This window comes from Corythoichthys intestinalis, chromosome 5 (assembly GCF_030265065.1).
Source record: "Corythoichthys intestinalis isolate RoL2023-P3 chromosome 5, ASM3026506v1, whole genome shotgun sequence".
NCBI lineage: Eukaryota > Metazoa > Chordata > Actinopteri > Syngnathiformes > Syngnathidae > Corythoichthys > Corythoichthys intestinalis.
The window spans coordinates 50,775,048-50,802,896 of record NC_080399.1 but is presented as its reverse complement, the minus strand read 5'-3'; the positions used below and the strand labels follow the sequence as shown (position 1 = coordinate 50,802,896).

The 27,849-nt window shown below is 38.3% G+C and overlaps 1 protein-coding gene across 2 annotated transcripts; it reads left to right on the top strand.

Annotated features, from left to right (window-relative positions):
• The first annotated feature begins 942 nt into the window (after positions 1 to 942).
• ca5a (carbonic anhydrase Va) lies at positions 943 to 26,390 on the top strand. 2 transcript variants are annotated; one of them, XM_057837146.1, is made up of 7 exons: positions 943 to 1,408; positions 9,790 to 9,987; positions 13,191 to 13,309; positions 18,569 to 18,664; positions 18,761 to 18,823; positions 18,889 to 19,047; positions 23,760 to 26,390. In XM_057837146.1, the coding sequence occupies exons 1-7, from the start codon at positions 1,264 to 1,266 to the stop codon at positions 23,928 to 23,930; spliced, it is 951 nt and encodes a 316-aa protein (XP_057693129.1). In that variant the 5' UTR covers positions 943 to 1,263; the 3' UTR covers positions 23,931 to 26,390. The 2 variants fall into 2 exon arrangements, with proteins under 2 accessions (XP_057693129.1, XP_057693128.1); XM_057837145.1 differs by lacking the exon at positions 943 to 1,408 and adding an exon at positions 9,498 to 9,701.
• Positions 26,391 to 27,849: the final 1,459 nt, after the last annotated feature.

The following is a 27,849-nucleotide window of genomic DNA, read 5'->3' as shown; positions in this document are numbered from 1 at the left end:
AGACTTGATTACACACAGGTGGATTCTATTTATCATCATCGGTCATTTAGGACAACATTGGATCATTCAGAGATCCTCACTGAACTTCTGGAGTGAGTTTGCTGCACTGAAAGTAAAGGGGCCGAATAATATTGCACGCCCCACTTTTCAGTTTTTTATTTGTTAAAAAAGTTTAAATTATCCAATAAATGTTGTTCCACTTCACGATTGTGTCCCACTTGTTGTTGATTCTTGACAAAAAAATTAAATTTCATATCTTTATGTTTGAAGCCTGAAATGTGGCGAAAGGTTGCAAGATTCAAGGGGGCCGAATACTTTTGCAAGGCACTGTATATATACACAGTATATATTAGGGTTTTTGTTTTTGTTTTTGCTTTTTAATCATACTTTAGGGAAAAACATGTTTTATATGTATCTGAATAAATATACTGCTACATAAATTAAAGGAACAAAGTGTACTTTAATTTTTCTGAGCAGTATATACTGCACTGCTGCTTTGTTCCTTTAATTTTTGTTAGTGTATATTAAACACAAAAAAAGTTTTTCAAATATAAATATATTTTTATGTAAATAGGCTCAGCCTGTACTTGGCGGATATTCGATTTTCAGTGGTCGGGCGTTCCCCAATAACTGCAAAAAAACCGGGGATCACTGTAATCTGGAGTACCACAGATCACTAAACTGTGGGTAAATATTTTAACCCTTACTTCTTGAGTCACATCAAAACACCTGTAATGAAATAATAGAAATAATACACAAATCCTGTTTGCCATGTTATAAAAATACTTGTTTCTCCCCTTGCTCTCCCGTAGCAATGCAATGACAATCATCCCACAATAATAATGGGATGATGTACAATATCGTCACTATTGTTGCCGCCCCTCGGTGGTCGACGCTGATTGGTCTATATCGCAGACCCTCCCCGTTTAGTCGATAGTCAACACTCCTTTGGGGGGTCCTGCAGTCCTGTTATACCGCCAGTATTAATCTGTACTCTATTTTCCCATAAATTGCTACTGTAGCATTCGTCTAGCTGTTGTTTTCACCGTGTTTTTTGTTTTGTTTTGGCAACGTATGACCGCTTTACTGGCGGAAGCAGAGAGAACGAGACACAAAACAGCCTGCCGTAACACAGTTCAGTGTCTATTTGACAGCTAACTTTAGGCGAGTTCGACAACACAGTGGTTAGCTGCGCGGTCGGGTGAAGCGTCGAGTGGGAAGCGTTTTGTTAGCCGACTGCCTTGAACGAGGAAAAAACGCGAGATGGTGACTTTGTCATCAGTAATTCGACCTCTGGCTTCTCAGCTTCACCGACAGCTCTTAAAACACGCCGGGAGGAGTCACCGCTTCACCTCCGTCCGCGGATGCAATCTGACGGCGTGCTCCAGCAGATATGTGCTGTCGCAAAGTGAGTACCATCGCTAACAAACACGACCATGTGTTGTGGATTTTCTGTTCTGTGTTGCCTGTGATACATTTTTAAAGCTCGTTTCGCTGTCAGTCGGCAGTAGTGTTGATGTTGGGAATGTGCCTGAAATTCGGACTAGAGTTTCAATCCCATGCAAGGGCGTAGGTTTGGTGTCAATATTGGTAGGGACGATATACCAGCATAACCTGCATGTACACTTTTTGCTCGGGACGGGACATTAATCAGAACAAACAGATCGGGTGAATGGGGGCCAGTAATTAATTAATACAATAATTAATTAATAATAATGAATAATAATAATAATTAATAGTAATTAATTGATAAGCTAAATGATCAATGCAAAATACATCTGTATTGACTTACACTAACTTTCATATGTGGCGGAAGACACAGACAAGACTGAAAAAGTAGTTTCTGCTCTTGCACTCCTCTTTCAAAGAAACTGCTGTATTTTAAGCCAAAAGAACTGTTGTGTTTGATAGAACAATATGTCCGTATGCTGCTATAGCAGATTCATGGCGCATTAAGCCCCCGAAGTATTTTTAATTTGTCCGTTTTACCCTGGAAACCCTTGTTTACAGACGTCGCGCAACCGCTTTTGTTTCAACCCAGCCATAAATCGAAGGTACTTCATAATATTTATTATTCAAAATGTCTGTCATTTTTAGCTTAGAAGCATTAATTGATGTCTAATATTTCGTTAAAAATTTTATTTTTTTTAAAAATTCACTCGCATATTTTTAACTTTTAAACAAATTACATCACAATGAAAAAAATGGCGTCTGTAAAAAAGTCACGGATATCTGCCTCATAACTATTGCTTAATTGTATTTTTTTGTTACTGTCACATTTTCTCCAATATGTTAGATGATAAATAATCGATCCAAACAAAGAAACATTGAAAAAAATGTTTAAAAGGGTAAATATATGAAAAGAAAATCTCGACCACTCCTTGATGTCTGAGATTTATTTCTGCGACCCTTGTTATATGACCATGTTTCACTCATAAATTCATGCTACATTTAGTTTTTGGATCGAAACTAGGTAAGAACACGATAATATCTTGTTAAAGTCATGGCGTCTTTAATTCTGCTCTCACCTGCTCTCACCTCCAGATAGGGTTTTGCTGTTTAATTATTATTTTTTTAAAATCCCCTCCTGTTCAAAAATTTTCTCCCCCAAGAAAATTGAGATTTGAAGCTTTCCAATGATGTATCACAAATGCGTATCGGACAATTTTGAAAGTTGGCCAAATTCGGGGTCTCGGAGCGGAACTTCAAGTCACCTGAGTGTTTTCCGCCATTTATTGGTTCAGGTGATACACTGTTCCATTCAAACCTTTGTTTTCAAAAACTACTAAAGAAACAGGGAAAACTTCCAGAATAAATGTCTGGATTTAATTATCAAATTTATATTTCAATACTTGAAAAATAAATTATATTAAAATACACAATAAATACAAACTTTTTAATAATCTCTCAACTATCCAGGAATGCAAAAAATAAACTTTTGTCTGAAGACCACTCAACTTTGTTGAGAAATTAATATAATGTATATATAATTATAAATTAGAAATAACACAAAAACCCTCTTAGTCAGGGATAAACAAAAATAAATAGAAATTCAGCCTTCCTTCAGGTAAGACACTACTGCTTTTGTCCAGAAGCACAGCCAAATTCAACAAAAAAATGAAATATCCTTTGGGTTGCTTTAAAACCACATAAATAAAATAAAAATGAAAATTGGGGAGAAAGGGATAGACCTTGGTTCACTACATTTCTCACAGTTTAATTAACGTTAACAGTAGAAAATATATACAGGAGGAAACTTCTTTCTAAGCAGCTTCCTACTCAAGTTTTGCAGGTTAGCAAATTCACACAGTTTAATGTTATGCTAACGCTGATACAGGTCGGACTTTCAGTAGTAAAATTAGTGGTGTGTTCCCCACCTCCACAACATTGACGTCTTTTTACATTAAATACAGTGGCTGCAGCGGGTCGAAAAAAAACCAACTAATATCCCTCCTCTTCGAAGGGGGTGGAGGAGGCTGCATGGGGCTGGGGCTGTGACTGCGTGTGTGTGTGTTTGTGTGTCTGTGTCATCAGCCAATCAAATGTGCTTTTGAGGGGGAAAAAAGGGACTGGCACACTCAGCAGTGAAAAGGGTCTAAACATAATGAAAATAATTCACTTAATGGTAGGGTCAGTTATATCCTGACAACATATTGGGGGGGCGATATAAATTACCAATATTACTGAAGTCATGATATAATGCAAATAAGGTTGCCTTGAAAGTTGGTGGGGACAATTTGAGCATCCTGAAAAGTGGGTAGTGTTATGTCCCTACCGTCTCTATGCAAACCTACGCCCTTGGTCCCACTGGATTTAAAATGCACGACACATCGCAATTTTTGCGTCCAGTTGTTGCTGTGAAATTATTTCAGGTGTTGCTAATGCATTAACCATTTATGGGACAAAACATGTTTGCCAAATCGGCCGCCATTGACTGTGCTATATGTCCAATCCATTTGAAGACGTAGAGTAGTTGACTTGATGTCCTGTCATTCGATTGGACGTCTAGCATCATAAATGGCAGCCAAAATGAGTATCCTATAAAGGGTTAAATGGTTTTGCAGTTTATTAACCGTCCACACCCATAACAGGCTTTTCTTGTTTTGTTTTCTTGTGCTAAGGACATGTATAGAAATTCTCGTTCAAAGTGTGTGACTCATTCAATCCACGCATGAGTTCTCCTCATTGAGTTTTGTTTTTTCAGTGGGAGGGCGTTATCAGTGGTGTCGTTAGAACCATTTTAGGGGGCTAAAATATTCTTAAGCCCCCCTAAATAATTTGTTGTTGTTTTATTTAAAAAAAAAAACAAAAAACAAAAAATGCTGACGTTTTCACTTTGAAGTTGCCAGGATATTGATTTAAATCAATAATCATATAACCTATCAATATTAACTTAAATATAATCATAAATCTGTCAGTTTCCCCTCACTTCATAGAGTAAGGTAGAAAGCCCCTTTAGTTTATCCAATCCATTCCACTTGTTCATATAGAGAATGCCCACATCACTGAAAATCCAATGCGCATTTTCCTTGTCACCTTGCTCGCAGTCGGTACGGGACTACCGGTGTTCTGCCAAAATGTGCTACGAAACATCTTACATGAGGCGAACTTGACACCCAAAGTACTACTGTGCGCTCTCAACTTGTTTTGTTTAGATGCATACAGGCAGAACATACTAAAAATGTCTTGAGAAAATACTTAAAGTCATATCAAATAAGGACTGTTTAAATACGCTAGGTGACTAATGTGTAGGGATGGGAATTGAAATCCGATTCCAATTCGGAACCGGTCCCTAGTGTTTCGAGGCCTCGACATCACAATGAAAAAGCCTTAACGATCCCTTTAACGAGTCCTTAAGACGCATATTGCGTTGTGATATAACAATGACAGCACGTAGGTTCAAACGCTCGAAAGTGCGTCTTCACTTCACGAGGAAAAATTACAACAAAACGACTTGCAATCATTGCAAGGTGGAGATAACTGCATCGGGAGGGAAGGTGGAGATAACTGCATCGGGAGGGAATAGACTGCACTGTGCTCACCGAGACAGCTATACAGCTAGCTAAACTCCGAAATGACGATACAGAAGCCGTTGGTATAATTTGCTGACTTTATTCAACCATCACTTGAAGAGTGAAACTGAAAATAAAAATGAAACAAATCAGTTTCGTCCCCAATAACAAACAGGTTTGCATCAACGTACATAAATCAGCGATGATTAGCTCCTAATTCAGTCATAACAAAACAGTTAGCATGCGTTCGCTAGCATTAGCACATCGTTCAAACCACTACACAACTGGATTTAAGTGTCCGATTGCGAGTTGAAACACACAACAACAACACAAGAGATAATACATACAGGTGTTGCCTCTGTAGATATTTTACAAGCATTATCAAAGAACGTAGGGTCGTCGCAGTGCTTCCCTCTCTCACTAACTCGCTCACTCACCTTGGATGCGGCATGTCTTCTTCACGTGAGCGCGTTCTTCTTCGCGTGAGGAAACGCAAGGGCGCCCCCACTTGAGCGTGAAAGCACCATAAAAACTAAAAGGCATGCATTTCAATATACTGGTAAATGATACGCTTTAACAGGGGTCCCCAAACTACGGCCCGCGGGCCGAATACGGCCCGCCCCGACATTTGGTCCGGCCCCCTGAACAATACCAGAGAGCATTTTTTTCCCCCCCTAATAGTGTTATTTATTTTCTGGCCTTTTTCTGTGAAGAACTCGGAGAGGGTTATTTGGTTCTTATCTATTTGATTAATAGTGTTATTATTATTAATTATTATTATATTATATTATTATTCATTCATTCATTTTCCATCATTTTTATTTTATTTACTTTTGTTCCGTGAAATATCCAGAAAGGGTTATTTGATTGTGGCTTTCTGAAAAACAATATTTTTTTACATTTAGGCACTCCTGCAATCGTCACACTTTTTCTGTTACAAACTGACCCCGGCCTCTCATCAGAAAAGGGAAAAGTTATGCGGCCTTCACTGGAAAAAGTTTGGGGACCCCTGCAAGTTTAACACATATTGCTAACGGCAGACCAACGACCTATATGCCAATATATACCAATATTTTTTATTTCTATTAGAAAAATGTTTCAGTAAAATGTTACACATTCTTGTGCATTTGCCACTTATTGCCACAGTTAATATTGAGGCTTTGGGCCTCTTTTGACCTTGTTGTGAGTTTGTAAGGTTGTGACTTCTGATTAAACAAACTCGATGGCAATTAAAACGTTTGTTCTTCTTTTTCCCCAAATTAGAATCGATAAGAGAATCGATAAAGAATTGAATCGTTAAGCAATATCGATAATGGAATCGGAATCGTAAAAATCCTATCAATTCCCATCCCTACTAATGTGGTCAACTTCTTTAAAGCTACCACAAAAAAAACACAGTGGTTAAAAGTATGAGAGGGGAATACATGCAAAAAGTATTTTTGAGACAATGAAAAGGTGATAAAAAAAACTTAATAAAAACAAAAATGGTGAGTACTCGCCGCTTTTAACCATGTGCGCATGCGTGCGGATGCTTGTGCAAGTGCACTGAGCTTCGTGTAGGAAGGAATTGCCAAACACCGGCATTTGCGTGTGTGTACTTCTGACGCACACAGAGCAGAGCGCTGATAGATGGATGAAGGATGGATATAAGAAGTTTTTCCAATAAAATGGGTATTTATCACTGCTGATAATAACAGTTAGCTCCAGCCCCCGACTAACAGCAGCAAGTCCCATGTGATTAATAAGCCAACTGCTCCGTGTTTGACAAATAAAAAGCTGGCTTGCACACTACAGACAATCTCCGCGCACGTCTTACCTTTGTTGTTTTGCGGCCAAAAATTACATCCAATCTTTAAAATAACGCTGCTACTTAGCTGCCGCTAGCTAGTTAGTCTGAAATGCATTCCGAAGGTCGTGCTTGTTTATAGAGTTAATTGTGCACTCTTTTTATCACTATCTTTGGGGTGACTTCCTTCTGGAGTATCAGCTGTGTTTCTCACTTAATGCATGGATGAGTACAGGAGCTGAGCTCATTCACCTATGATTATCATCAGTAATAATACACTACTAATAATCACTTCACTGATACTTTATTGACCTGTAGAGTCAGAGCAGAGTGATAGACCGATTTGCCACCCTTAAAAACAGACGGTGTTCTTTAATGCTTCCATCTACCTATTAACTTGCAATTGTAGCCATTTTTTCCCTGTTGTTCTACTATATAAAAAAATAGACTGAAACAACAACAACAATAATAACAAATATATGATTAGTTTTTTGTTATCTGTTTGCGGAGTTATGTGCTTGTACGCTACGTTCACTTACATCCTGTGCATCTCTTGGGGGCTACCCCGAGGAAAGTGGCGGTAAAGTTGCTAATGACCACAACTGAAAAAGAGTGGGTGTTCACTTGTATTGACTAACATGGAAGCTTTCTGGGACTTGTAGTATTAGCAGTGCATGCACTACATTATATACTGCCTGGCTAATCCACATTTGTTTTGATTTTGTGGGCTTAATATAATTACTTTGTGGGCCAGATTTGGCACGTGGGTCTGAGTTTGACACGTATTTGTAGTTAAATTACTTAAACAGGCCTTTATTTTTTGGAACAAACCATAGGAATGATCATTCATCACCTATAGTGTTTCAACAATCTCCATTAGCTTCCCGTTTCTTACTGTTGAGGATACCAGAATGACTGGTACCATGTTTTCCTCCCGTACTTGTAAAGCCCTTTTATGAGTTATTTGAGCATTCCGCAAAACAATTCAGTGATCACATTCTTTAGGTCTATGGTCAGAATGTCCTAAATACTGTACTGCTGGGTTATGGGATAGCCAAAAGTGAACAAATATCCCTGGGGACCAGCACTATATAAGAGGACTCCAGACATTTTTAAGTACTTATGTGTTCATCTGATTAACATAACAAACAAATATGTACCACCTATGTTTAAAACGTTGAACTATTTTGTTTCCTAAAGTGTGTTTTTGGGCGTGCAGGCTAGGTCTTTAGATGTAATCTGCAACCAGTAATTCCAGAAGCATAGCAATTTTGCAATCTAGATAACATCGCTATAAACAAATGCATAACTTAGACTGGTATGGCGAGGCTAACTAACTATCTTTTTTTCACCTCCTCCAATACGCTTGCTTCCTGTAATTACTATCAGAGGCAGTAGAGGCTGCTATCAATATGTAGTAGCAACTACTGTACATACTAATATAGTCAATATACAGAAGCCATATTTCTGAAAATACTGGCTGTGATACTCACTCAGATAACTGTTGCAGCATGCAATAGAAACTGCTATACTCAAGTCCAGTTGTTATTTACCATTTAGTTTGCTTTTGCAGGCTCAGAAATGAAATGTTACAATCGCAGAATATAGGAGGTTTTTCCCAAATGATTTTTTGTTATTGTTTTTCTTTAGTTTGTCACCTTGCTGTAAAAAAAAAAAAAAATACATGCAAATATTTTCTAATATTGACTTTAATACAGTGTAATTGTACTTTGCCATAACGAGGATTTGCTGAATATAAATCAACACCCACTCTGACCTCATTATAGAAATTAGTGCACTAATTAGGGTACTTATTTTATATCTCTTAGATGTGTTTGTTTTTTTGTTGGTGTTGGTGGACAGTAAATTGGAGTGATCATAAGAGTGATCCTCAGATTTAGCCACACCTCCTGACGAAGTTCAAAGTTTCCGTCTTGTCCTCATATTTGCTCACTCTTCTAATCCCAAATACATTTGTTTTAAGGTAAGTTAAAAGTTAAAAGGGCCCTGACCTAAATTTTATGAAGACACCCCCCAGATTTTACCGCTCCAAAGTCCATACAGAACCTTCGTTCTTGTTCAGTTGTCTATGGCTTTGTGCTGAGGACGACTCATGATGTAGACCGGAACAGACACCAAGCAGAAGCAGAGCATTTGACTAATTTTGAAAACCTTTGAAAAACATCATTTGCACCATTGCAATAACTGAATTAGGCAGCCAAGTGCTCCCAGGAGGAGTCGCTAAAGGCTTAAAGAGATGAAGGTCATCTCTCAGTCAGAACTGTTCAGCTTTGCTCGCAGCGGAAGTCTTAAGCCTTGTGCTGCATGATTGCAGATGGAGACAATAAGTGGTTGTTTCTGAGTCCCTGACAGCTACACTACAATGACTGTTTTCTCTTCAGATGCACTCTCTCCTGTGATTATAGCAGCGAGAAACAGTCCTCATAGGTTGCCCGTTCAAACACACATGGATTTGTTTTCTATGACTTTCAGAAGAAGGTACAATCAGAAGAAGATTGGGAAGGAAAGCAGAGTGTTGTGTAATTAGTCCGGTCCGTGTACAGACTTTGGCCTGAGAAGGCTTTTCGACCCTAACAGGGGTCTGATTCACTCCCTGTGGAGTGAAGCTGGGGGCGTGCCAGGACATTCCGCAGGTCACTTTGTGTACAGCCAGCCTACTTCGCTCTTATTTAGTTATTACCTTTAAAGAAGATATGCAGGGCTAGAAGGAAGTGCCATTAGGCAAATGCAATTTTTTCATTCAATTCTTTCACGTAGCTTGACAAGCAAGTTTGTCTTTAAGTGTCTACTCCTGAGTGAGTTCTCACAGCGACAGTTTAAATATTATTTTAAAATGGATTGCTGTTTAGCAATGAAGGAGGCGGCCGAATACAACATGAAAGGTAGGTTTGTTCTGTATGTTTCCTTAGACATGCAGTTAAAATGTTGTATAATATGCAATGTTTCTCTGGCTTTCTCTTCTATATCCAGTGCACCCCATGTGGCAGGGACCCCTTGCAGTTCCAGGAGGTGACCGTCAGTCTCCGATTGATATTGTTGTCCGAAAGAGCGTCTTTGATTGCCAGTTGAAACCTTTGGTCGCTGACTATGACCCAACAACATGCCAGCAAATCTGGAATAATGGTTACTCCTTCCTGGTTGAATATGATGACACGACAGACAAGTCAAGTGAGTGACATTTTACAGAAAAAAAACGTTTCTTCTTTTCAGACATACACACTTGTCTGTAGTTGGTGCTCTCATTTACACAGCAGTATTATGAATGATAGAGAGCAAAAATTTCTTTGAATTCAGAACAACTTTGAATTTTTATCCATGCACAAAGGATGTACTCCTTTGTCAGCCTGTCACATTTGTGGTAAAGTCAATCATGAACATAACATTACACTGACGACCCACGGATAAACCCACCATGTGCTGCTGGTGACTGTCATGTGACTCACATTTTCTAGAGGGCAAGAATAATGATTATTGACAAGTCCTGCTACAGATTACTTGCAAACATTACACAGAATTGTTCACATTATAGTTTGGTGGTGAAATGACCAAATCACCACATTTGAAATATACTTGTGCATCACAGTATCTTATTAACTACTCTATTTACCTAACTAAAGGTTGATCTTTTGCAACATTGTGGCTCCCTATAATACCGTAAAAAAAGAGGAGCGTGTTTTTTCAAAAGTCAGAATTAGTACTCCTCTTTAATTCAATTGGATTAGATTATGCATTTGGTTATAAAGTAAAGTTATCACTTGTTGTCTTAAGTGTACCGTTTGAGGTCAAATCAGTATACAGGATACTTTTACATATTGGCCACAAAACAAAAAAATCAAACACAGTGAGATCTGGGTATCTTGGAGATTTTAGGCCGTTCCAACGCTATTATAGCGCCCCTGTAGCAGATATTCAAAACTTATATTTGAAATTAGAGCTGCAGCTATCGATTATTTTAGTAATCGATTAATCGATGACTTAGTCAGTTTGAATAATCGAGTAATTGGATGAGGAAAACGAAAAATTAAAATACCTGAGCTGAGCCTCAAATGGTATATATACAGTTGTGGTCAAAAGTTTACATACAATTGTGAAGAACATAATGTCATGGCTCTCTTGAGTTTCCAGTTATTTCTACAACTCTGATTTTTCTCTGATAGAGTGATTGGAACAGATACTTCTTTGTCACAAAAAACATTCATGAAGTTTGGTTCTTTTATGACTTTATTATGGGTGAACAGAAAAAAGTGATCAAATCTGCTGGGTCAAAAATATACTTACAGCAGCGCTAATATTTGGTAACATGTCCCTTGGCCATTTTCACTTCAATTAGGCGCTTTTGGTAGCCATCCACAAGCTTCTGGTTGAATCTTTGACCCCTCCTCTTGACAGAATTGGTGCAGTTCAGTTAAATTTGATGGCTTTCTGACATGGACTTGTTTCTTCAGCATCGTCCACAAGTTCTCAATGGGGTTTAAGTCAGGACTTTGGGAAGACCATTCGAAAACTTTAATTCTAGCCTGATTTAGCCATTCCATTACCACTTTTGATGTGTGTTTGGGGTCATTGTCCTGATGGAACACCCAACTGCGCCCAAGACCCAATCTTCGGGCTGATGACGTTAGGTTATCTTGAAGAATTTGAAGGTAATCCTCCTTCTTCATTATCCCATTTACTCTCTGTAAAGCACTAGTTCCATTGGCAACAAAACAGCCCCACAGCATAATACTACCACCACCATGCTTGACGGTAGGCATGGTGTACTTGGGGTTAAAGACCTCACCTTTTCTCCTCCAAACATATTGCTTGGCATTGTGGCCAAACAGCTCGATTTTTGTTTCGTCTGACCACAGAACTTTCCTCCAGAAGGTCTTTGTCCATGTGATCAGCAGCAAACTTCAGTCGAGCCTTAAGGTGCCGCTTTTGGAGCAAGGGCTTCCTTCTTGCACGGCAGCCTCTCAGTCCATGGAGATGCAAAACACGCTTGACTGTGGACACTGACACCTGTGTTCCAGCAGCTTCTAATTCTTGGCAGATCTGCTTTTTGGTGATTCTCGGTTGAATCTTCACCCTCCTGACCAATTTTCTCTCAGCAGCAGGTGATAGCTTGCGTTTTCTTCCTGATCGCGGCAGTGACAAAACAGTGCCATGCACTTTATACTTACAAACAATTGTTTGCACTGTTGCTCTTGGGACCTGCAGCTGCTTTGAAATGGCTCCAAGTGACTTTCCTGACTTGTTCAAGTCAATGATTGTTCAAGTCAATAATCACTCACAAGAAATTGCTAATTCGTGTTGCTGTATGTATATTTTTGACCCAGCAGATTTGATCACTTTTTCTGTTAACCCATAATAAAGTCATAAAAGAACCAAACTTCATGAATGTTTTTGTGACAAAGAAGTATGTGTTCCAATCACTCTATCGGAGAAAAATCAGAGTTGTAGAAATAACTGGAAACTCAAGAAAGCCATGACATTATGTTCTTCACAAGTGTATGTAAACTTTTGACCACAATTGTGTATATATATAAAAAAAAAAATAAGGATCTATGTACAACAAAAGAACAATTGGCTAACTTACATAGCAAAAGTCCACTAGCTTAAATGCTATAACACGCTAACGTTTTTTTTTTTCTTAACAATGCTCTCAGCAAATGGTTCAGACTCATATTCCCACAAAAAACGGCTAAATATACCTATAAACTAAATTACGAATTCATTCAAAAAAAAATTAGCACAAACAAAAACTTGGCTCATGTTGGTCTTAACATGTGAAATGAGGCAGACTAGAGGGCAGTGAATCCACCCAAATCAATAAAACTAAGTGCAAGCACTTTCGAAATAAACCATTACAAAGCCACTTTACTTAAACGAATGCTCGAATCAGCAAAATTTAATTCGAATCTTTCTTTGTAATCCAATACTCGAATAATCGATTAATCGTTGGAAGCACTATTTGTAATGCTAATTGACTTATTATTACGTACTTTTATGTTACGCTGTTTATTTCATGCTCGATCAAGAACTCTGTCCAGAGACCTCACATCTCCCTGCTGACATGCAAACGTCGAATAAAGCAATTAACATTGACAGACACAAGGTACCTGTTTGGAATGAAGACTTAAAGTTCTTCAAACGGAAGGACTGTAACTACTTCTTTCATTTCTGCATCACCTGCAACCTCAGAGATAACCATAATAGTCTTAGGTTATAATAGTGTTGATATCTGTCTGTCACATTGCTCACTTGCCCTCTCTGGTAGAACATCTCCCCATGAGACAGTGAAAGTGATGACTGTCATGTTTTTGTAATGGTTGAATCTGTGTAAAAAAAGTCAGTTTAACAACATTATATCCCTTCATTTGCTTCCACAGCTTTAAAAGGGGGCCCTTTGCAAGACAAATTTAGGCTGTGCCAGTTCCACTTCCATTGGGGTGAGAGCAATGCCTGGGGGTCAGAACACACCGTGGACAGGAGGTTATTTCCTGCAGAGGTATGCAACAAATTCTAGATACAGTGGTATGAAAAAGTATCTGAACCTTTTGGAATTTATCACATTTCTGCATAAAATCTCCATCAAAAGTGATCTGATCTTTGTCAAAATCACACAGATGAAAAAACAGTGTCTGCTTTAACTAAAACCACCCAAACATTTATAGGTTTTCATATTTTAATGAGTACAGCATGCAAACAATGACAGAAAGGGGAAAAATAAGTAAATGAACCATCACGTTTAATATTTTGTGCCCCCCCTTTGCCAGCAATAACTTCAACCAGATGCTTTCTGTAGCTGCAGATCAGTCTGGCACATCGATCAGGACTAATGTTGGCCCATTATCTCTACAAATCTGCTGTAGTTCAGTCAGATTCCGTGGATGTCTGGCGTGAAGCACTGTCTTTCGGTCATGCCACAGCATCTCAATGGGGTTCAAGTCTGGACTGACTTGGTCACTCCAGAATGTGTATTTTGTTCTTCTGAAACCATTCTGAAGTTGATTTACTTCTCTCTTTTGGATCATTGTCATGCTGCAGCATCCATCCTCTTTTTAGCTTCAACTTTCTGACAGATGGCCTCAGGTTTTCCTGCAAAACATCCTGATAAACTTTTGAATTAATTCTTCCATTAATGATTGCAAGTTGTCCAGGCCCTGGGGTAGCAAAACTGCCCCAAATCATGATGCTTCCACCACCATGCTTCACAGTGGGGATGAGGTGTTGATGTTGGTGAGCTGCTCCATTTTTCCACCAGCAGTGGCTTCCTCCGTGGAGTCCTTCCATGAACAGCATTCTTGGCCATAGTTTTACATATAGTATATGTGTGCACAGAGATATTCGACTGTGCCAATGATTTCTGTAAGTCTTTAGCAGACACTCGAGGGTTCTTTATTACTTCTCTGAGTATTCTGCACTGAACTCTTGGTGTCATCTTTGGTGGACGGCCACTCCTTGGGAGAGAAGCAACAGTGCCAAACTCTCTCCATTTGTAGACAACTTCTCTGACTGTCGATTGATGAACATCCAGACTTTTAGACGCTTTTCCATTTTTATACAAATCAACAATCTTTGATCGCAGGTTTTCAGACAGCTCTTTTGACCGAGCCATGATGCACATCAGACAATGCTTCTCTTCAAGACATTTCTTACCAGGTGTGTGTTATATAGTGGGCAGGGCAGCTTTAAACCACTCATCCGTGATTGGACACACACCTAACTTAAAATGTTTGGTAAAAATTGGTGTCAATCGCTCCTTAGTCTCCTTAGGCACAGGGTTCACTTACTTATTTTTCTCACTTCTGTTATTGTTTGCATACTATCCTCATTAAAATATAAAAACGTATAAATGCTTGTGTGGTTTTAGTTAAAGCAGACACTGTATTTTCATCTTTGTGATTTTGACAAAGATCAGATCACATTTGATGGTGATTTTATGCAGAAATGTGAGAAATTCCAAAAGCTTCAGATACTTTTTCATATCACTCTATGGTAGTATCTCACTTATTAGTCCACAGAGGTGCATAAAGAGAAACTGCATTTGATGAGTGATACCAAAAGAAGTGACGAGGGCAGGACATCGAAATAGTGTTACTGTTTAGCACGTCCAACTCATACACTTGAGGTGCTATAACCGCATTTTGGCTCTAACTTTGTATGTTAATCGTTTAGCATGACATACAAGTGGTTATAACAACAAAATACAATTTGATGCAAAATCAGAATGGATAAACTCACAAACTTCACCTAAGTCTCAGTTTCATTGTCTTTCAACTCATTGTTTTTGTTTAAATTTTGTTCAATTTACTGTTCTGATTCAGTCTCACTGTTTTCACCAGTGTCTCAGCAGTTATCTTTTTGTTAGGGAAAAAAAATCTGTGAATATTTCTTGTCCAGGACCAATCGCTTATATGCACCTGCCACACATAACGTAGCATGCTAATCACAAATATGTTAACAAGTCATGCATTGCCAGTGGGGAATAAGGAGGAATGTGTTTTAAAGTAAATAGAACTAATAGAACTAAATTTAAACTAATCTTGTCTTTTGTCCAAAGTTAGTCTACTCTTCTCTGCTAGTGGCATTAAACTGGTACGCCAAGTGTATATCTGCTGGTGATCTGGGCACTTCGATTAAGGGAATGTCTTCCACCTACCCCGTCTAAAAGTCCTCTGCTAAGCCGTAATTTCTGATACTAGGAATGTGTTCATACAGACATCACATCATAACAAGCAGTTGTAAATTGTGTTTTTCTGTCCTAACCTTGGTCCCAATTAGAGTTGTCCAATAATTATTTTTTTAACTGATGATAAATATCCCGATATTGTCCAGCTCCAAAAATCCGATACAGATTATCGTTATCGTTGTTATATGTGGTCGTAAAATATTATGGCTAATTGCATTGTGATGCCCCACTTGATGCTTTAATACTGAGAAATGTAACAACTTCAAGGATTTCCAAATAAACATTCTGTGAAAAATACTGTAAGAGAACACCTTCAGCTGAAGTTATGGAAAAAGTCTATATTGCACCACTATATTAATTGTCGACATCAAAATAGTGCAAAATCATATTTTGGGATCAAGTGCAAAGTGCCAATAAGGCACTTATTCTGAACAAATCAGCCGCTAAAGAGAAGTCAGACGCTGGAGTAAAATTGAATTGGTCATCTTTCTCTTGACAAGAGCAGTGATACTTTGTTGTAAAACTAAAAACAACTAAACATTGTGTCAATAATATGGAATAAAGTCACAAAATAAAGCAAACTATACTAGGTGTCAATTTAAATAGAAACTGATAGTACAGCTTGCAAGCGATGAAATAATGTAACCACATTTTACCAGAAATGCAAATAAAACAAAATATACACATCTCCTATATACTACACAACGCACATTAATATAATACACAGGAGGGTTATGCTTTACAAGTGATGTTTGTATAGGGTGACCATATTTTGATTTCCAAAAAAGAGGACACTCGGCCCAGCCTCGAGTTACTTAAAATTTTACGTGAAGTTCACTCAAAGATGCCTTATCACTTTAATATTTTTAAAGTGCGCCTCCTCCATTTGGATAGAAAAATTCCGTTTTATATATATAAAAAAACTATCGCTATGTAACCAAAGACACAAATTCGCAGAGGTTACCTAACATAAAATAATATAATAATGCAAAAAACATAGTGAATAGTGATACAAAAAATGCTTCTTCTGTATTGGCGAATACCTACATCCTTGAACAAAATAATAGCTGTCTTTTCAATTCTTACAGTACAAATAAATTATCTTAAACAATGTTTGAAATAATACCACTTCTGTAGAAAATCAGGATTGAACAAAAAGCTCATTTGCCATTTCAGTGAAATTATGTAAATTAAACCATAGCATCAAGACTATCACTACAATTGTCATTGACAAATTGTTATTCCCACTCAATTATTATTGTCATTCAATGTTCTAGATTGAACGCAACCAACTACCCGAAATCAACTGAAGAACAATTCAACCAGCATGTTTCCAAACAGCACTTAAAAAGTACATATCCCACAATGCCTAGCACAGCTTACCTCACTGACACCGAGCACCGGTCGCTGAGGCAAAAATCAAACATTGCTATAAAAGTTTACAATCATCAGCACCAAACGGGACTTTACAGATTACACCAGTGTGAAGAACCGAAAGAAGTTGTCAGTTGCCGAAAAAACTGTGAGCTCCTGGAGTCACGACTCTTGAAGCTTTGTTTGTGAATGAAAATTGACAGTTGACGCTATGATAAAGCGAGTCTGTGACTGCGCACACATGCGCAAATTTGTATCCAAAGTAGAACAAAGGTATTTTGGACTTAATTACAGTTTTAAGTACATGACCATTTGATTTTATACGTATTGTACACAAGTCTTAACAACTGAGCAGGCTCTTTGGGAACACGTCATTGGTCTAACAGTACCGTGGTATTCTATGCAAATCGTCAGTCAAAAAAACGGACACAGCGCCACAGACAGACAGGATGTAAAAAGTGGACATGTCCGGGCAAAAGAGGACATTTGGTCACCGTATGCGTGTATAAGGCACACACAACGTGGTGAGAGGGAAAGAACTGGCTGCAGACGTTGGCCCGTCCATTTAGCTTTCTCTATTTGCAATGAGATCGTGTCAACATATGATTACGTCAGCACAGGGGTCGGCAACCCAAAATGTTGAAAGGCCATATTTGACCCAAAAAACAAACTGATACAGTATGTCTGGAGCCGCAAAAAAATTAAGTCTTGAATAAGCCTTATAATGAAAGCAACACAGGCAGTATGTATCGATATTAGCTATGTTAGCCTACTATTAAAATGACTAAGTTGCTTGAAATACATAATTAGCCTTCATGTCTAAATGTTTATTTTCCCTGCAGTCGATCCTATAGAGAATGACGCACCACGTGACTACTCTGTTGTACGATGCCACCTCAAGTTTAACTTCATTACAATATTAATGGATTGAAAGACTGTTTGTGTCATGTTTGTCCTCTAGAAACCATATTAAACCAAAAAATAGATTTCCCTCCCGATCTTTTTCCATTTTCAAAAATCTTTGAAAAAGCTCCAAAGCAGCACAACAGAGCCGCATGCGGTCCTAGAGCCGTGGGTTGCAGACCCCCGTGTCAGCGGAATGTGCCGGAACTAATTGCACCTAAACACCAGTAGGGGGTGAAAAGACGCCAGAAACACAGGCAGGCAATAAATGGACATGACAGCGCTGCCATATGTAATTGGCCCAAAAACGATAATGAAAAAACGAAGTCGATATCATTTTAAAATGCTTGTACCGGCTACCCGATAATATCGGACAACTCTAGTCCCAATGATGTACATTTATCAGTGTGGGAAATCAGACAATATTTATAACCATCATAACAAAGCAATAAACTATGTACGCATACAAACTTTGAACCCAACTTACAGCAGGATTTGCAATCAGCTATCCTTTAAAATAGTTGCAGGGCATTTAAAAAAAAAAAAAAAATCAACAATATGTCTCTGTTGTTGGTCAGGTTCAGTCTTTACATTCGTTGAATTCAATTTAACATCTGATTTTTTGTAAGTTTGTATTTACATTTCCTAATTCCTGATTATTGCTTCTGTACCTGCTCTTTGGAAGGACTACGATTAGTCACAGAAAATAAGGGAAACACCAAATTTTGAGTTCAAAGTTTATTGCCTCTCGCTCCTGCATATAAGCTAATGGTTGACATGTACTGTTTGTCTTCTCAGCTTCACTTGGTTCACTGGAATTCAGATAAGTACAGTCTGTTTGAGGAGGCAGTGATGGAGGACAATGGCCTGGCTGTTATTGGTGTCTTTCTCAAGGTAACGCTCATGCTTGCATGCAAAGCACACTCATGCATGAATGCAATGCACGCTCACGCACGTTGAGAAACGTTGCTCTCTCATGTAATTGTGTAGGTGGGGAATAGACATGATGGCCTTCAGAAACTGGTAGATGCTCTCCCTGCTATCAGACACAAGGTAAGTCTACTATACACATAAATAAACACACGTGCATATAACAATAATCTCTGTAACATCTGCAGGGAAGTGTGGTAGAGTTCACTAAATTTGATCCTGGCTGCTTGTTGCCTCACAACACTGAGGATTACTGGACGTACCACGGCTCTCTTACAACTCCTCCTCTGACTGAGTCTGTGACCTGGATCGTCATGAAGCAGCCCATAGAAGTTAGCCATGACCAGGTATGTTTAAAAGGCCCTGAAGTCATCTCAGGGTATAGCACTATTCTTCCACTCCAACCACGCTGACAACTGGTGATATAATGTCATTTCTGTTTGAAACAAAAGTAAAATGAAAGGTGAATTTTTTAAAAATGTGCTAAGCTAAATTTGAATAGAATATTTCTTCTTAAATGTAGGATCAAGACAAGAGAGCAGAAAAAAACGGAGCATTTGCCGCCCTTCCTAAAAGGATGATAGACGTCCATTCGTGTGGCATTCATACTTCTGCTGTGAATTTCAATAGGTTTATCACTAGTAGACGTCCAATCCATTTGAAGTGAGAGAGCTCGTGTGGTGAAAAGTAATTCACAGCCAGTCCACATTTCCACATTTTTGTTGGCTCTCTCGTAGGGGGTGGGGGTTAGGTGGCAAAGAAATTTAAACACTTATACACTCTGTTATAGCTCCACGCATCATCATATGTTATTTTGAGAACCTACCCTTGCTCACCCGTGCCCCCTTTATGTCCAAAAACCAGGCCACCTAAAAGCCCGGGTTTGGCCGCACTGTCAGTCCCCCCCCACCGAAGTTCTGCCCCTGGATGCAGTTGTTACACTGCTTCTAAATCTCAGTAGTATGAAATACAGAGCAATGTAACAAAAAAAACGCTCCTTATTAAAACATGTTAATGTCAAGTTCAAACCTGAATCCTTAGGTGGACATTTATAATATTACCCAAAATAAGGAGAGAAAGCACTCAATTTAGTTGAAAAGCTTGCAAGGAGAAAGAGGGGGAAACTATACAGCTTCCGCAATCGTTCTGCCTAGCCCCTCCTTCACCTCGCTTTTTATTTGGGATGGCCCTAGCAACAGAAGGGTGTCTTGCCCTAAAAGGGAAAAAGGGGAAGCAAGCTGGCGACACCTCTTGTCTTTGTTTGGCTATGTGTTTGCATGTAGGTGGAATTATATACATGTGTGTCAGCACATTTCAGCAAAGCGAAGCAGCATCTTCTGCCCTTGACCAGGCAAGAGGCTTCTTCAAGACAAAACATTTTTTCTTTGTGAACAATAATAATAGGCAAAAGCATTTCTTCATTGCAGGCAGCAATAAGCAAAAGCATTTCTTCATTGCGGGCAGCAATTGATAAAAGCAAATATATAATAACAACTTAATAACTATCTCATCAAATACATTTCATGAAGCAATAGCATTAGTAAGTAATAAAATGCAACAATATGATTCCTTAAATGTATTGAAGTTGACCTGTGGAACCTAGGCCAGATAAAATCAGTCAGAATGACAAGGCAGTTTTATCAAGAGTTAAACATGTCTATAGTTATCAATAAAATGTCTCTTACTGCAATCATTCATGGAACATCCTATTATAGCAATCGATACTTTATTGTGAGCCTTCATTGGTAAAAGCAAATATTTAATAAATATTTCATTAATAATCATCTTATCAGTTAACGTATGAATTTTTTTCAAATTTCTCCAATTCATGCTTCATATTTTATAGAAAAAGAGCTGTTTTCACAGTGATCCCCAACCATCGGGACCAGTACTGGTTCGTGACGCATTTGCTACCAGGCCGCAGAGAAATAATGAATAATTTGTTAACGACTGCAATACAGCCAGTGCCTCTTGACACATCAATACTATTTAGTAAGGGTGTAACAGTACATGTATTTGTATTGAACCGTTTTGGTACGGGGTGCTCCGTTCGGAACGGAGGCGTACCGAACGAGATTCTGACGTAATGTAACCCTTACTTTTCGAGGCTGTGAGTCGATCAGGTTACAGTTTCTTTGTGTAGATTATATTTACTCCGTCTTTCTATACTATAATGAGGACCAACACGGTAAGACAGTAAGAAACGTCAATGGCGCGACAACGTGGCCGCCGTGAGAACGCAGTGAAACATGGACGTTAAAGTCAATCAGCCAATACACACCAGTCGCAGTGCGGCCGCGTGTTAGACGCGTCCCAGAAGCGGCTCAACACAACGCACGCGAAAAGAACGGCAGAGTTTATTATTTGACGCGAGACACGACCCTCCTGCGTCAATACTACTACCAGTAGCTAGGATCGGGCAGAATGGAAGTCACTCGTGTAAAAATACGGTGGATCCGGTCGATTTTTAAACTAATATGCAATCGTAACCCACTTTTTGAGTCCATCAGATCTCTTAAGTGGTAGATCCTGGCACAGTTGACTTGTCTTTGTTGATTTACTGCTGTCTTCTCTGCTGTTATAACCAACACGGCCCCATGTTCAATACAAAACCCTCCTACCACAACAAAACAAGTAGGAACTAATATTCACATAGGAACTAAAGTTATACAACATAAAATATACAATATAAATGAATTCTACATCACATTTGTAAAATATAAACACATAATAAAATAAATAATAGCCCATTTAAATAAAATCAATTGAAATGAGCTGAAACACCTGTAATTAAATAATAAGAATAATACACAGATCCTGCTTACACAATTAAATTTATGAATTTCTGTGTTGCGCTTTAACTTGAGAAAATCCACCAATAAAGCTTTTGAAAACCATTCATAAGAAAAAAAATGATTCATTAAGGCATTTCATTTGTAAAATACATGTTAAAATCTTTGTCATTGGGATTGCTTTTCTCTTTAGCACAGGACTTCTTTTTTCTTATTTCTTTCAGAAAGAAAGCTGACCAAAACGCGGGGTCTGAAAGGCAAATTGTTGTTGGATTATCTTTAAATACCCGCTACTTTTTGAGCAGAATTCTGGCTTTGTATATTTGTGGTTGGTCGCCCTTACTGAGGTATTTGCAGCCCAGCGTCAATCAATGTAAACTGTAACATTAGCTGCTGTTGGCTGTGTGCTGCGGGTGGCGATGTCTTTGGACCGCTTTTTACGGGAAAAAGGCCACCTGCTGAGCCAGAAGAAGAGCCTAACACTAAGTCCATTCTTCATAATATGTGGCTAACAGCTTGCAAACAAGACACCAAATTGAGAGCATCATACCTCGTGGCGACACTGGCGAACCGTATTGCTAAGGGCAAGAAACCTTTCACAATTGGAAATAACTCATTATGCTTGTGACCAAGGATATTTGCCGTCAAGTTTTAGGAGAGGCTGCTGTTAAAAAAGGTTGATTCAGTGTATTGTGAGTTATATTTTCCTTGCACTTAATGTTTGTTTTTAGCCCTGTTGTGTTATTTTATATTTACTGTCATTTTCTGCCACATATTGCCGGTCCGTGAAAAAAAGGCCAGTGTCACACCAGTCCGTGGTGCAAAAAAGGTTGGCGCATAGACATCATCACTATTGACGTGTCACTTCGTCATTCTTTGCACGACGCCTTATCAGAGGAGGCCGAGTTTCATTTAGTAATAGCCGAAGACGGCACACGCTCATCTCGGATTTAAGCTTGGATTTACTTACGATTGGTTTTAACTACGAAAGTTGTACCACATACAAACAGGAAGGATTGTCTCACGAGTGATTTGTTCGAGGATTTACGGTAAATATTATATTTTTCATACCATGCATGCGTGATTGAAGCATTTGGTCGCAGGGATTTTCTTCTTTGTTTACACAGGGAGGCGGCTAATTTTCGTAAGGGAATCAAGCATTTATTCACAAGAATTTTCGCCAGAAAAGCTCCTTTTATGCCAGGCGGCCGCTAGCCTCACTCGCTAACATAGTAGCATGGCTGTACGGTTTCTTTGCTTTTAACCAAGAATCGAGACTGTTTTACGTCCATATATATGAAGAATTCGGGGATTTAAGCATTTATTCAAAAGAATTTTCATCAGAAGAGCTCCTTTTACGCAAGGCGGCCGCTAGCCTCATTTGCGAACATAGTAGCATGGTACTTCGTCAATATACGTAAAATAAACGCTAACTGTACGTTTTTTTTTTTTTTTTTTGCTTTTAACCAAGAATCGAGACTGTTTTACGTCCATATCTATGAAGAAAATTGGGATTTAAGCATTTATACACAGAATTTTCGCCAGAAAAGCTCTATTTACGCCAGGCGGCCGCAAGCCTCATTTACTAACAGTATATATTGTATAATGATAATAAAGGGATATTCTGTTCTATAATAAGTTGTGACTGTATATAGAATTTATTAATTATCTATTTACATATTATTTATGGTTGATTCAGCATGTTTTCCTTAAGTATTAAGTTTCTGATGTCAATTTGAGTGATTTATTAGCTGTTGAAAACTTGCAGTAAATGAAAAAAAAATTAAGTTGCTATTTTGGTCAAAAACTTATATGTTAAATATTGCTATTGATCCCGAACATATAGGTGATTATCTCTGCATTTGGTGATTGTTGTGCATCTAGTGTAAAATCTGAGACTTTTATAGCCATTTTAAGTTGTGTTATACGTATATAGAATATTATTAATCGGGATTTTATGGGGGAACGACTTTGAAGTTTTTGATACCGCTGCTCATGGAGACTCATATATGGCTAAGGTAGGTGCCTGTTTTGGTTTTAGGTCCGTAGCAGTTATGGTTTTGTAAATATTTGAATTTGAAGTTTTTGAAAGTAGGCTCCCTACGAATCGGCCCCGTTTCCCGTGTCATGTCAATAGATTATTAAGTCTATGGTTGGAGACCACTGTTCTATTGAATTTGATGACCACTGTAGAGAGTACTTGTTCACGCAATACAGATCTAATCATGCCTGCTCACATGCAACTTGTGCATTTTATCCCTTCGTAGCTGGCTGTCTTCCGGAGCCTTCTTTTTACCTCAGCCGAGGAGCAGGTCCAAAAGAGCATGGTGAACAACTTTCGTGTGCAGCAGCCTCTGCGGGGTCGCACCGTCCGCTCCTCCTTCAGTCCCTTCCTAAAGGAGTCGCCGTCTGACCAGGACGACCAGCACACCCATTAAGTGCATCTCTTGCATCCTGTTACAGTTGGTGCGACGAAACAATGTTATTTTCTCCAAGAAAATGTATATCAATGTAAAATACGATCATTTTACTAGGCAAATTGGCTATTGCTTTTAAAAACTAATAACTGGTTTGTTATTCCTAATTCTATCAATTGACACATTTGTATTCACATAAATTATATTTATTCTGAATTGACATTTTATTGATTTATATTTGAGAGTTTCTATCAAATTTTAAAAATGAGGCTGCTGGTGTAGACTCAATGGCACCGTGTGCTGGCCACAGCCGGTATAATAGTAAACACCACCTTTTTGCACAACACTGACACACATCATACTGATACACATTACCTGTACATCAGATTTTATTCTGTGTCTTTGTTTTTTATACTGTCTGTGTTAAGCATACTCAACACAAGGTTTTTGAGCAACATTAATTCGCCTTTAATCAGAGCTCTTTTGTACATTCACAAATCCTTGTTTATCTTGACTAGATACAGTCATATAGTGCCTTGGATTCTGATTTGCAGTCAAATAGCTGGGAGGTACTCAAATTTTCCTGCTATTGTGGTGCAATTGGAAAAAAAAAAAGAATCGCCTCTGTGGTCTAAAATGAGCCTTCTTCACATGGGTTGTGTTTACGTCTAATGCCACATTCTTCGTAATAATTTCCTCCCAAACAAAGCCTGTTCAACTGTTGTCAAAAGGAAGAATCTATCAATTCCTTGCTTTTGGGGGGTTTTCTTCCTGGGTGTCTGCACCCTTCATTTAAAAGAGCCCAATCTACTCTACTTATTCACATCCATCATATGGTCCTTGATCTTTTTCACTATGCAACATTTTAGGCGAGAGCTTTTGAGACTGTAGAAATAAACTAAAGCAGGCTGATTATAAAATGAGGGTAAAAGAGGATTGTGTACGAAGGGACAAAGGTTTGACAGAGTAGAAAAATGTTCTTTAGGTGCTCTCATTTCATGAAAGGATACTTGAGCAGTGTGTCTGATTCTGATATTAAGTGATGGCCACTATCGTTATTCATTTGAGATGAAGAAATGCTAAAACACTCACGCTTGTCATTTTAATCCTACCACCATGACCATACTGTTCAAATCAAGCCTCCCTCTTTTCTTGAAGTAGCCTCTTCCATGAGCACAGACCCGATCTATCTCCCTAGTTGGTCCATTTTGTGTGAAGCCACACAAACTGGATGTGTATTGAAAAAAACTGTTGTAAGTGATTTAAGCAGGTTGTGAAGGCTGCACATTCACAGATAAGTGTGTCCACTTATCTGGTCCAATTTTAGGTCTTTTGCGGGATGTACGGAAGGATTTTAAATATGCATCAAAACATTTTGTAGATATTTTTCTTATGGATTTACATCTCATGCAAAAAAAACCCAACAACATTGCCTTTATGTAATTGTTTTACAGATGCATCACATGTTACCTGCCTTCCTTTATTATGGTATTTTATTATATCAAACTTCATTTGATGATCCGAATGTTATTCATATAAGCAGAATCAAGAATGGGATCCATTATAATTGTTGAGACAGTGTTTTTTGGTGCAATCACCATTGATTCAATCATGATTTGGTGTATTTTTGTCTCGTCTCTCTGGGATTTCAGGATATACGCATCTCTGTGTGTGTTTAATTTTTTTTTCTAATTATTTTTCTTTATGATCTGTACTGTATTACTAGGTTGGACGTTTTTCAAATGTAACGATTAAAAAAAAATTTTTTTTTTAAACAAACTGTAAGCTGTCATTATGGTACACTTATTATTCATGATGCCTTATATCATCTGCAGGTCATTTTTCAATTTGAGCATGAATGTGTATTTTGTACTTTTTCAATGCACTGTAGCTGTTTATTTGTCCAATGGGCAGTCAACATTCCTGTACAGCAGGGACTCATTGAGGTCTCTCCTCTCCCTGCTGACATTTCTGGATGGTTCTTCTGTAGTCCAGCTGGGCAACCAGTATTTTTCTCCTTGAAAACCTTGCTTTGAGCGGAATGTACCCAGACAAATTGATTGAGTGTGATGGAAATTGGTATGAATTCATGTCATAACAATACATTCTTGTGTTTTTGTTTTCATTGGTACTAATTATAATCCAATGCAAAAATTTTACATATACCATATACCAAAGCATTCATGTTCACTCACCTTCAACGATTGTACAGTTAGATTTAAATCGGGGAGTTTTTTTGCAGTTTTCGGTCAACCTCTTGAAGGACCCATGACTTTCAGCTGAAATGAAACCTAGTATTTCGCTCCATGAGATGCTCGTCTTGGCATTTCTGAAACTAATTTTTTATTTCATGTGATAGAAGAAGCAAAGTATATCCAGAACAAAATTAAGCTTTCTCTGTGTTCAACAGTACATGACTTAAATGTTCTTAATTGTGCAGAACTGTTTTCCTTTTCAATAAAAAAGCTGCATTTTGGAAAATTATTAATTGCCTTTTTCGAATACAGGCATCTTTAACCATTTCATGCATGATTTACATGTTTGCTTTTCATAAATGTTTTTATTACATTCATATTGGACAGGGGTTCAAACTTGTGGCACAGAGGAGCATTCATACCAGCGGAACAATTTTGCGAGGTTCGATGTAAAAAAAAAAAAAAAAAAAAAAAAGCACAAATATTTATATATATATAAAGTGAACCAAGTAATTGAAGGTTAAAAAAAATATTAGAATAGTAATTAAAATATTAAAACGTGAGACTATCAAAAAATATAATTCAATAAAAGTATTACATAACATAATTACAAAGGCGGCACAGCTGCCTCACAGTTCTGAGATCAAGGGTTCTATCCCAGGCATGTGTGGAGTTTGCATGTTCTCCCCGTGCCTGTGTGGGTTTTCTCCGGGGACTCCGCTTTCTTCCCACATCCCCAAAACATGCATGGTAGGCTGATTGAACACTCTTAAATTGTCCATAGGTAAGAGTGTGTGCATGAATGTTTGCATGTATTATTGTGCCCTGCGATTGGCTGGCAACCAATTTAGGCTGTACCCCGCCTATTGCCCACAGTTAGTTTTTGATAGTCTTCAGCACCCCTGCGACCCTCGTGAGGAAAAGCGGCATGAAAAATGAATGAATGAATTATAACATATTTTTCAGCCTTGGCTATTGGAGGAGGCAGGATTACCTATTCTGATCTTGAAGAATGACACATTCACACCATTAACCCATTCAGGGACAGTGGTCACCATAGTGGTCATCTATTGCAAGGGCGTAGGCTTGGTCTCAACATTGGTAGGGACGATAAATAAACTGCATTTACACTTTTTGCTGGGGATGGAAAATTAATAAGGTTAAACAGACAAAAACTACTAAAGAAACATTTCAAAGTGCAAACGGGGAGCTATCTAAGAATGGGTCCACTTCTGGGGGACACTGGAGCATCCCTAGAATCGAACTAAAGTACTGTCTGGAATATAAAAAGGATTTGGGATAAAATTAATGAAAAAAACAACAACTGAGATATCCAAAGACTGAGCTGCATCTAAGGCATGCTAAACTACCCCAAGACTCGAACCAAAGAACTCATGAAGTTCTTATGTGTGATTTCATTTCACAGATTTTTTTTTCATGTCAGTTCATGTTCATGTCAGCATCCCCCTGAAGTGGACCAATTCTTGGATAGCTCCCCATTTTTTGTTTTTGTTAAATAAAGGGACTTCATTCCCGTAATGCACATAATGTAAACAATGATCCGAATGAGGGATGTCTAGCTCGACTTCGTTGTTCCTTGTGGAGGCTGGCCTAACTGAAATAGTTTTGCAGGTTAGCAAGTTCACACTGTTTAATGTTATGCTAACTCTGATACAGGGTGGACTTTCAGTAGTAAAATTAGTGGTGTTCTCCCCCTCCACAACATTGACATCTTTTTAAATTAG